Source organism: Neltuma alba, unplaced genomic scaffold, assembly GCF_004799145.2.
Source record: "Neltuma alba isolate B1F8T4 unplaced genomic scaffold, ASM479914v2 tig00013646_pilon, whole genome shotgun sequence".
NCBI classification, from domain to species: Eukaryota; Viridiplantae; Streptophyta; class Magnoliopsida; order Fabales; family Fabaceae; genus Neltuma; species Neltuma alba.
Genome location: NW_021637826.1, coordinates 51,197 through 62,920, shown reverse-complemented (window position 1 = coordinate 62,920; position 11,724 = coordinate 51,197). Strand labels below are relative to the sequence as shown.

At 33.7% G+C, this 11,724-nt stretch overlaps 2 protein-coding genes across 2 annotated transcripts; both read left to right on the top strand.

Moving 5' to 3' along the window:
- The first annotated feature begins 2,465 nt into the window (after positions 1-2,465).
- On the top strand, positions 2,466-3,432 carry LOC114738658 (transcription factor bHLH162-like). Its single transcript, XM_028926720.1, has 3 exons — positions 2,466-2,588; positions 2,668-3,021; positions 3,355-3,432. The coding sequence occupies exons 1-3, from the start codon at positions 2,466-2,468 to the stop codon at positions 3,430-3,432; spliced, it is 555 nt and encodes a 184-aa protein (XP_028782553.1).
- Positions 3,433-8,188: 4,756 nt separating this feature from the next.
- Positions 8,189-9,344, top strand: LOC114738657 (transcription factor bHLH162-like). The gene is made up of 3 exons (XM_028926719.1): positions 8,189-8,417; positions 8,516-8,875; positions 9,095-9,344. Exons 1-3 carry the CDS (start codon positions 8,295-8,297, stop codon positions 9,224-9,226), a joined length of 615 nt encoding a protein of 204 aa, XP_028782552.1. The 5' UTR covers positions 8,189-8,294; the 3' UTR covers positions 9,227-9,344.
- The last annotated feature ends 2,380 nt before the right edge of the window (positions 9,345-11,724 follow it).

The following is an 11,724-nucleotide window of genomic DNA, read 5'->3' as shown; positions in this document are numbered from 1 at the left end:
CACCATTGTTTTGCCTTAAATATTTATTTTACTCTGAATGCAATTGTAGATTATAAAATAAATGTAATTTTCATTATGGTGATTGAAAGATGAATTATGATTAAAATAAGTTCAGCCGGTATTCATATAAAACAAAAATTTATGGCAAGATATCTCGTAACATTACAATCTGCATAAATAGATCAAGAATAATTTGATTATTTTTTGTTCTTTCCATTTTTTTTCAATTTGATATACATTTTAAAAATATATGAGACTCAAATTATAAATAATTATTTAAGATAAAACTAAACTCCCCCTTTTTTGTCCCAGAAATTGGGAGTTGGACGGCAGCTTGTGGTCCATTCCTGTGAATAAAATATCAGGAGATAATGGGGGAAAAGTGCAAATTTTGGTCACCATTTATTCTTATTCTGGAGAGCTGCGTTCGGATACTACTTTGTGTGTCCAGATGCGAATGAAATAGATATCTCATTATGGTAGAAAAATCGTTAATTTTCACAATTTACTCGTTGGTAGTATTATTTGGCCACGTACGGCGACCATTGACTTTTGATTAAAGCTGATATACATTTGTCCTATAACTCTTTTTTTTCCACATAAACATCAATTATTTAACAAACCCATAAGACGCTGCAATCTCCCGTTCTAATTGAGTAATTTGAGTAGATTAAAAAAATTAGTTAAGTTAGGTAATAAGTGTTTTTTTTCTAAAATACTACTGCTAATCAAGTGTGATTTGATGAAACATTTAATATATGCACATATTACAAAGACTACTTTAAAAGAAATGAATAAATATGAGAGATACAGTAGATTGTGGTCTTATATTTAAGATTAAATTGAGAGTCAAACAAGATCTTATATTAAATATGGAAAGTAGTACCATGTATAAGACCACGCACTAGTTTAAAGTCTAAAAAATGAAAAACATAACCACAAATTAACACATAGAAAAACTCAACAACGTTTAAACAAAACAAGAAACTTCACGTGGGACGCTAGGAAGAAGATCACATACTTTCTTTTTTAAGGTGCCTTTAATGGACCCCAAACACTCCCTTAATGTGGATGTCTGACACATTGAACCATTCACATTGACCGTTACAGGTGTGAAAAGGAACACTTCGTCAGAGTTTCCCACAACAAATAAAGTCCTTCTCACTTCTCATATAGTAGGTACTTCAATTAAACACACCACATTAACATTTCTTCTCAGCCCAAAAAGAGACCACACCGCGCATGCAAACGCGCATCCCACACGGGATATCATGCTATTTTGATTTGATAGTAAAATCATTATACAAGGGACGACACACACCCCCACATAAAACGGCCGGGGGAAAAGGTTTTTTCTTTGCCTTGCAATTTTCAGTTTATATGTCACCGGAAAAACAAATTCAGCTTGCAAAAAAATAACTCTTTTGTTTGTACTGCCTTCCATCTTAAATGTAGAAGCTACATATAAATTTTATTTTGATTCTAAATATAAGATATTGATTTATTATCTTTCCAATTTACAATTTTTTAAAAATATTTTTATTGATTACTTGTATTAAGAGACTTTCTATCAAGAAGTGTTTATAATCAGAGCAAAAAAAAACCAGACTGAACTAGCTGGTTCAACCAAAAAATTGATGGACCGGCCAGTGGTCCGGTTTGGTTCTGTTGTTAAACCGGTATTGAACTAGTCAAATTGGTGTAAACAGGTGAAAATTGGCAAAAATCAGTGTAAACTAGTGATGAACCGGTTTGGACGATTATGTTATTATTAGTTTTATTTTTCTCATTCAACTCTTAATATCTCAGTCACTATAGATTTGAATGAATTTTAATGATAATTTTGATATCAATGATTATTAATTTTAGTTATTGATAAATCTTAAAGATCAAAATTCTTAACGTTGTTGTATTTTGTTACTGTTACAATCAAACTATTGTTATATTTCCTTTTATTTTGTTATTAGTGATTATTAGTGCTGTTATATTTTGTTATTTTTAATGAAATTATATTATTTTAATATAACCAATTTGATCTTGATTTGATCAAAATATGACCAACTGACTTTTGAATCACTATCTCAACCGATTTAGTATCCGGTCTCTTTTTTTGTTCTTTGTTTACAATACACATTATTAAAAATATTATTTAAAAAAATCATCACATATTTATTTTAAATAATTTATTTAACTAATTTTTTTAGTATTTATAAATTAGTTATCTAGCTTTATTTTAACAAAAAGAAATAGAGTATAAATTGAGAGAGAGAGAGAGAGAGGCATCTAAACCAATGAAACTGATACAGTTTTGCTTTATTTAAAGTCACAAATCCATACCCCTGATTTCTTCCAATTGCCCAATCGCTTACACACTCTCTCAAGCTTCTTAATTACTCATGAAACAGCATTCATCTTGAGCTCTTGACCTATCTACCCATACTGCAACACCCTACAGTCTCCAGATTATGGACAACATTCCAGCTTCTTCATCCGGAGGTGACAGAAAAGTCATCGAGAGGAACCGAAGAAGCCAAATGAGGGCTCTTTGCTCCCAGCTCAGCTCTCTCGTCCCTCGTCAATCCTCTGCGGTACTTCTTCGTTTACTTAGCCCCTCAATTTTTTTGTTATTCGTGTATGTGTATTGTGCGTTTAAATCTGGTGGTGCAGGAGGTGATTTCGTTGTCAGATCAGCTGGGTGAAGCCACGACCTACATAAAGAAGCTTCAGATAAAGTTGGAGAAGATGCAAGAGAGGAAGCTCAGCCTAATGGGAATCAACAACGAGCCAAATTTTAGTGGGAACCTAAGTAATAACGATGGAGGAATGATTATGGGTTCGAAATCGCCCAAAGTTGAGATTCACCAAATGGGATCAGCATTAGAGGTTTGTGTGATTACTGGCTTGGATTGCCAGTTCATTTTCAACGAGTTCGTTCGCATTCTTCACGAAGAACAAGCCGATGTGGTCAATGCGAGTTATTCAGTAGTTCAAGATACTGTTTTTCATACCATACACTGTCAGGTGAGCAGTTTATGGAACGTCCTCTAAACTGAGCATTTATTGTTCTGATTAGACTATTCGAAGTCTTTAGATTTTAGCTTGAAGCCCTAATTTTTTTCAAAAGTGACACGGGCTGCTTGATAAAACGGGTTAATATGCATATAAAACTATCATGTTTCAGAACTAAAACATATACCAACTAGTTCAGTGGCTAATTGAAGCTAATTCCTAATTAAAGAAACCAAACTAATTGAGGGACCAAACTCTGTAAAATTTTCTTTAATCATAATCGACGAACATTTACGGCTATGAATCTTCGTAGAGCTGATCTGGTTTTGTATCAATGTTATTCAGATTGGAGAATGTGGTAATAGAGCTGAAAGGATATCAGAGAGATTAAAGAGGTTTGCGTATGGTTCTGGCGCATTTTGAAGAGGATGACCAACGGCTTCTTTCTGTGGAGTTTTAGTGATAATCAGAATGCGAATAATAACTTATGCTTAGTTTAATTTGTGATAGAATAGAAAAATATGCGAACCCATCTGATCGATCTTAGGATTGTGTGCTTCCATTGTTATAGACAAAATGCAAAGCAAAATTTACATGACACCAACTGATATTTGCTCCCTTGTGATTGCCTTGTGGCTTCTTGTTTCAAAGAGTTGAAAATTGTGATGCTACATGAGTAATTATTCGTGTTCCAGATGTTATTATTGAATTAAATAAACATGTTCGTGTCTGGTTCTTTACTTATATCATAAATCAGTACAAAAGAATATAATATCCCCACGCCAACAAAGAAAAGTTGTGATGTTACAACTCAAACTCAACTCTCTGTCCAGTGTTCATATCATAAACAAGAACTTCAATTGATCGATCCAAAAGTAATGGCCGGCACATCTCACTGATTCTAGGAGCCAAAACCCACTCACAAAATTGGAAGGCATGGGGCTGGTCAAACCATTCCATATATAAGAATAGCAATGCTCTAGTACTTAGTTTTCAATATTGTTGCATCCTCAAAGCCAAGCTTGAGATGATGACTTAGTAAGAGCTTATTTAAAATAGTTTATAAATAGTTTTTTAATCATAATTTACAAAATATAAAGTAAGTATATGATAAGAGTTTTTGTCTTGGCTTAGGCACCGTGCTTATTGATGAACAATCCAAAAAAGCCCTAGATAAGCACACAGCCCCCCTACAAGTTAAGCTACCCATTCATTTTTTATTTGTTTGACTGAGTCAATTGGGATGTGTACTTTTCCCCCTTACTTTAATTTGTAGCGGATTTATATTAATTTGATCAAATCAATAGGAGTTGGTGGAATATCTGCCATGAGAGCTGTTTTCTAAGGGTTAGAAGCTGCACTGTAAGCTATCCTCTAGGAGTTGGTGGTTGCAGTACTTCCTAGTTTATTTCTGCTACCCGTTGGTTTTTGCACGTTAAATAAACTAATAAAGGAGCTTTCTTATCATCAATATATCATCAAGTTTTAATTTCAACATGTGAGTTGCGGTGAATAAATTGCACATCAGAGTAATGACTTGGTTTTTAGGTTACGTGCAAGATGGCTCGCACATATGGTTGCGTGCTCTTTAATCCTGGTCAGTTTTATGGAGCTTCACTAGTTTTAATGTCTTATTTGCCACCATTTTTTCAAGTTTCAAAACTTGAAATCGAAGCTCACCCTTGTTTCTTCCTCTACCTAGTCCCTACTTCTTCTCGCCTCTCTCCCGCATGGCATATCTGCTCTCTCTATTTCTCTTGTACGCTCTTTAATTTGTTGGTTTCTCCCAAGCTTGAGGTCGCCGGTAGAGAAACGGGGATGACGAATGAATCTGGAGGAAGCGAAGCAGATGAAAGCGATTGGAGAAACAGGTGGGGGAGAGTTACAGAGCACTTGCAATAAATGAGAGAGAGAAAATGCTGTTTTAATTTAGTTTCGATGGCAACCTCACCATTATATCTTCTGAGACTCAGATGATGCTGCCGGTTGTCCCCACTCATTAACTGGAACAATCCGTTACTCATTCAAATTTACTAATTCAAGGTTCAAGAGAGCGCGCGCACTTCGCCTAGCATAAGCCTCCCTCAGTTTTTTTAAAATGATTTGTTAAAGGAAAAAATGCTCTAAAATTGATGTAATTTCTTTTTGATTCAGATGCAAATGTTCTAAAAAAAATAAAAATTACACCATTTTTAATTCATGAAATATTAAAATGTCACTTTTTATGTGCTTAAGGGCAAGCAGAAGGGCACCCCGAATCCGTGTGTAAGTGTGCCTGAGTTGCCTGGAATTTTCATGTATGTTTGAGGGATAGATCTAGTAATTGGAGCCAGATAAATATGAGCAAAGTTATTGGAGGTTTGAACTCATGCCTGCATGTTTAATTTGTTTGTTTATTTTTGGATTATGGCACAGGAGGTTTGAACTCTTAACTACCTTCACCATACATATATCTAGGATCGCCCCATGTGGCTTTGATTTCCATACTATAGATTAGTTAAATAGCTAGTCCGAGTAGTTTATATATTATTAAGCACATTCATCTTCTTTTGCATGCACACACAAACAAAAGAAGTTGCAATTAGAGAAAAGTGAACTAAAGGTGCACGACACTTGTGAGTTCACACCTGGTAAAATAAGGGGGTTTACAGTTCACACTACTACCCGTTTGGCATATATGTTGAAATTGATTGTGTCTGTGTGTGGATAGAAGCAATGGCCTCATTGCATGTCTGTTTTTGTTTTTTCTACTTATGAATAGTACGGTTTGTTGAATTTTTTTTTAATCTGGATTTAGAAAAACTTAATTTTTGAGCTTATTGAACTAAAATAAAAACATTACATAAGTTATAGTATATTCAAAATTTTAACTTCGACTTGATTAAACTTACTATCAAATATGCCCCCGAAAAAATTCAGCTGATATTTTATTGAACTTAATTTAAAATAGAAAAAAAGGTCTCCCATAAAAAATTTTTATTCATAAGAATGATTTGAATTAAGGTATTGATATGTTGCGCTTGCAAAATTTACAGAATAATGAATAATTTCTGTATATATACGTCTTTATATTCAATAAGTACCGTCTTTAATTTGAATTGCGCTAGTTTGAGTGAAATCAACATTTTAAAAGCAATAGAAAACAATTAATGAAAATGACAATTTGGCAAATGAGGAGAAACATGTAGCCACCTCGACATTTCATTTCAGTTCAGACCTAACAAGAGATGCGAACCTCAGCCACTCGTTTCATTTTCCCGCGTGTTCTTATGACACGTGACTTAAATTAATTATAGAACCACCCCCACGGGTCTGAATTACTATTGTGGTTAATTAATTTGCCCCCCAAGTAACTGCTCCTCTTATTCTATTTATAAGGCAAAGGAGAAGACATTTTTTTCCTTCTATTTTTAGGATACTGAAAAAAAAATTTTGTGTGGATATATAATTTTATCCCTTATATATTATCATGTTAACTTTGTTTATATGAGGTGTAATATATATTAAATAGGAAAAAAATTAAAAAGTTATTAAATTTAAAATGAGAGTTCATAAAATTTAAAATTTTTCTTAATTTATGTAAAACATGTTAAAAGTCGCCTATAAAATAAGACTAGAAGAGTAATTGGGTAGACTTTGAATTAATGAATAATTAATTCACCACGTGATTAGAATATGTGTGAAATCATACCCGGCCTCATGTTTTGTCCTTTGCCCACCTGTCTTGTTGACGAGGTTAAATTAATAGCATATGTAATCATTTTATTCATTCATTTAATTAAAAATGTAACAAAAAACACATTTATTAAAAAGGTAAAAAAAATTGTATAATGTTTCAAATATATAATTGACAAAAGTCATCCATCAATTCGAATGCCCATTACATCGCTAATTACCTACCCCACGAGGTGTCTGAATCTAAATAGTACGCGATATAAATGGTCGTCATGTTGACCCTTTATTCATCATTCATCCTCTTTACATATACTCTCTCCCGTCCTTATTATGGGTTTTAAAGAACTAATTTATAGATAACAGAGAGTTAGTTAAAATTAATTAAAAATAATAAATAAGTTAAAAATAAATTTTTATTTTTAAATATGTCTTTACACTAAATGAGTAAAACGATGAAAAAGAATATATAGGAAAATATGGTAAAAGAGAAATAATTAAAGATAACATTAACAAAAATGTATATTGAATATTAGGGAAAATTCCAAAAAAATAATTGTTGAATTTTAAAATTCTAAATCAGTATTGGTTATTATGCTTGTAAAGAAAATAACTATACTCGAAAAACAAATGACAACACATTTTTGAAGTAATTTTTTATTTTGAATTTTAAAATTCAATAGTTATTTTTTAGGGATTTTTCCTAAATATTAAGACAAACTCAAATTAAAAACTTATAAAATACTAGATGATACCCTTCTCAAATTTGAAGCTTCTAAAGTATAATATAAAAACCCTAATAATACTGAATCTGTTCCCGGGAAGGAGGGCCCCCTTTTATTTATGTCTTCATCTGAATACAATGGACCACTACTACTGTAATAAAGGTGTGAAAACCAAAACGTGTCAACTTTCCATACCTGTCCCCCCAAACAAATCCTAATCATCTATCTCTGGAGATTTCCTCCTCATAGCACCAAAGTATAACATCAAATTCACATCCACGTATCTCACATGGTTGTTCCTTCTTTTTTTTTGGAATTTGTTTTTTTGGCCACCTGTGAGATGATGCGGACATGCTCACACGTTGAGAACATACACGTATTGTTTTGTTGCTTTATATGTTAAAGCCCATATGCCATGCAATGTCACAAAGGCAACTTAAAAAAAAAAATTGATACTCTACTAGCATACTTAAATCTTTTTGAATATATGTTTGATCCGGATCGATGGTACAAAGACCTCACGCGCATATGTACTATGACGGGCTGAGTTTGTTAGGTTATTAATTATTGAAGAGACACTGTGAAAGATGTTCATACGGGACGGAGATAGGTCCAAGACGAAAGGAGCCCCACCACGTCTCTCAAATATCTGAATGCTTTTTTATGAAAGATCGATCAGAGCCTCGCAGCCAAATATATAATGATCCAAAACTTTCCCTTTATTTAGAGGCACCCCACCCCCATAATTTATTCCCATTATTAACCACTCGCTTCCTCTCTCTCCTTATCTATGGAACAGCATTAGTCTTCTCTCAAGTCTCACCCTTTATAGCCAGCCATATTGTAATTTGCAGGTAGGAGGGGTAAATTATAGATTCTAGTGAGACGATGGAGAACGTTCCAGGCACTTCGTCCAGATGCGATAGGAAAGTCATAGAGAGGAACCGAAGAAGCCAAATGAGGGCTCTTTACTCCAGGCTCAGCTCACTCGTCCCTCGTCAGACCTCCAAGGTACTTAATCTCACCTCCAAATTCATTATTACTCGTTTTTTTTTTTTTACCGCTTTTTAAGTTATTTATGTATTGTACGTTTAAATCCTGTGGTGCAGGAGTTGATTTCACTGCCGGATCAGCTGGGTGAAGCCACGAACTACATAAAGAAGCTCCAGATAAAGTTGGAGAAGATGCAGGAGAAGAAGCTCAGCCTGATGGAAATCAACAACGAACCAGATATAAGCGTTAGCGGGAGACTAAGTTATAATAACAGAGGAATCATTAAGGGGTCGAAGTCCCCCAAAGTTGAGATTCACCAAATGGGTTCAACACTAGAGGTTTGTGTGATTACTGGGTTGGATTGCCAGTTCATTTTCAACGAGTTCATTCGCATTCTTCACGAGGAACAAGCTGACATTCTTAGCGCCAGCTATTCAGTCGTTCAAGATACGGTTTTTCATAACATTCACTGTCAGGTAAGCAATTCATGAAATTTCCTCTAAACCAGTAACCTTTTTCTTTTTTTTATCATCAGACCTCTTCAGATTTTAGCTTAAAGCCTTAGTAAGTGGATCGATAAGTTGGAATTAAATTAGCTAGAACTGGCTCCTATATATAGCTAGAGCTGAGAGGTCAAACTGATTTATGCATATGAGTGATGGATCTGGTGTTTTTTCCCCATGAATGTTGTTCAGGTAGGAGAATGTGGTAACAGGGCTGGGAGGATATCGGAGAGATTAAGGAGGTTTGTGTATGGTTCTGGCGCTTTTGAAGAGAATGGCAATGGCTGCACCCTCTGGAATTCTGATGAATTACTGTATGAATAACTACTTCTTTCCCGAGTTTGTAATAAGATGATAAAATCCATAGTGTGTGTGTGTGTGTTAACTCGCTCCGTTGATCTTACTGTATGCTTCCATTGTCATCATGGACATGTAATGTACAGCAAAGTTATATATATATATATATATATATATTATTCATTGCGTGCGTATTATATTATCCTAGTCACTTTCTGCTCTTTAATTTGTGACAGATAGAAAGGGCCTTTAGTCAATGAATCAACTAATTAATTAATTATATTTCGGATAGGAAACATACAAACCAATTATCTATTATCTATGATTATTACTACACCATTCAGGGCCATATATAAACACAAAGTTTTATTAGTGTAGAAAACTGATCTGAACTGATAATGACACGACTCGTATTAGAGATGATAGCTAGAACTTATTAGCGCGAGAATTATTGGAAGGCATGAGATTCTCTTTCTAAAAAAAAAAAAACATGAATCAAATTGAGAAATTAATCTCTCGGGTTCAAAATATCAGATATCTTCATGTCGGCTTGGGAAACAGAGTGTGGTAAAAACGAATTAAAGCAAAATGATAACTAGGAAGAATGAAATTAACTAAATGGGCAAATAAGATGCGTGTATTTATTTGCAAATGACGAATTTTTATTTGCTGATTTTATTGCTCCATTTCCATCTTCTTTTGGTATAACCGTACAAAAATACACAGCCGATGGGAATATATTAACTCTAAAATATCGTTCCTCCATTTGCATGAAAATTTAAATTAGGAGCACATGAAAATAAACATTCCATATACGTTAGAAATCAAGCCTACAAATAAGATAATTAATGTTCATAATAAACCTACACAACTAAAATGCCTCCTCCTTCTTCTAAAATATTCGTTCCTCCATTTGCATGAAAATTGTATCTGAAAAATTAAACCTTATCTTAATGAGGCAGTAGCGTTATTGAGTGGGCCAGTGCAAAATGAACACGTAGCCCTAGATAGCGAGTGAGAGACAGATAAGGATGACGATGAGTCGATGATGACGGTGGGAAGAAGAGTAAACACAATGAAAAGCTGATAGGCTGGCTGAAATAATGAATAAATGACTTTATGTTACTCCTCCGGTCCTAAATATAAGACTCATTTAACTCATTTAATTAGATTAAGGAAGTTAGGTAAGTTAGTTAATTATAAGAAAATTGACACATTTTTCCCAAAACACCATAATCATCTTTCTTAATACCTCATCTCTCTCTTTTACTTAATTATGGTTGAGGGAGTATCTATAGGGGTAATTTAGAGAAAATTAATAAATATGAAAAATGGGTCTTATATTTAGGACCAAAACCAACTCAAGAATTGGGTCTTATATTAAGAATCGGATGAGTATTACTTTTATCATATTCCATTATCCCTTTTCCTTATCTTCACATCCTTAACCCCACTGTCTGGTGTCTCTCAGAGTGGAATCTGTGTCTCCAATCAAAGCAGAGAAAACTCTAGAGAGAAAGCGAGAGAGAGCAAAAAAGAGTAAATAATTTCTTAAGAGTTTAATTTTCCGAGTAACATTTTGTGTGGTGTGAAGTGCACGTCTAGCAAGTCCCATTCGTGTCTTTTGAAGTCTGTGGCTGCAGCGCTAAAAGCTCCAAAGCCACTTTATTAAAACAAGAAGTTCCAGAGACGACAAAGTTAATTAAATTCCCATTTAATCTAGCACAAACTAATTTAGTTAATTTGTAGTTCAAGCCTTCAATAATTTTGTAGAGATTCTGTTGGGGGTAAAACACACACACACACACACACAGCAAGAAAAATAAATTTAATAAAGCTTTACATTTATAAGAAACCTAGTTGTTTTGTGGCCTTATGTACATAGTATAATTTTAAATGTTATGTATTTTTACAGCAAAAGACTAACTCACTTATTTTCGAATTCAGAAGTTAGTGATTGGGTGCGTGTTTGATTCTCTCTCTCTCTTTCTCTCATCGCACACATATGGTATATGATACTCCCTCCGTTCCTTATTATAAGAGACGAATAACCGAATTACGTTGATCAAAAAAGCAGTTAAAATTAGTTAAGAACAATCAATATAATTTTTTTTTCAAAAATGCCCTCATTAATAAGGAGAGAGAGCATGAGAGAGAATAATTAAATTATTGAAAGAAAGAGAAGTGAGAGGGAGAGAGAGTGTGAGTTGGAGACAATAAATATGGGTAAAATAGGAAATCAACACAAAAAAGTAAAGACAACTTTTAAGTGTCTCTTATATATAGGAACATGGCATAAGTATCAAATGTCTCTTATAATAAGGAACGGAGGGAGTATTTGCCAAGGTTGATTTGGTGGGTCTCGTGACACTCCAGATTCTTCTCCCATAACCCATATATTTCATGCACATTGATTTCAGCCAAGCTAATATTTTTTTCCCCAAAAATTATTACTTATACCTCTCCTATTTATAAGACTTTCTTTATTGATATTTGATACAAATATCCTTACAAAACATTAATGA

Coding starts and splice junctions, on each gene's coding strand:
- LOC114738657 (XM_028926719.1), top strand. CDS start 8,295: ATGGAGAACGTTCCAGGCACTTCGTCCAGATGCGATAGGAAAGTCATA. Junction 8,418..8,515: donor TCCCTCGTCAGACCTCCAAG/GTACTTAATCTC, acceptor CCTGTGGTGCAG/GAGTTGATTTCACTGCCGGA. Junction 8,876..9,094: donor TTCATAACATTCACTGTCAG/GTAAGCAATTCA, acceptor AATGTTGTTCAG/GTAGGAGAATGTGGTAACAG.
- LOC114738658 (XM_028926720.1), top strand. CDS start 2,466: ATGGACAACATTCCAGCTTCTTCATCCGGAGGTGACAGAAAAGTCATC. Junction 2,589..2,667: donor TCCCTCGTCAATCCTCTGCG/GTACTTCTTCGT, acceptor CTGGTGGTGCAG/GAGGTGATTTCGTTGTCAGA. Junction 3,022..3,354: donor TTCATACCATACACTGTCAG/GTGAGCAGTTTA, acceptor AATGTTATTCAG/ATTGGAGAATGTGGTAATAG.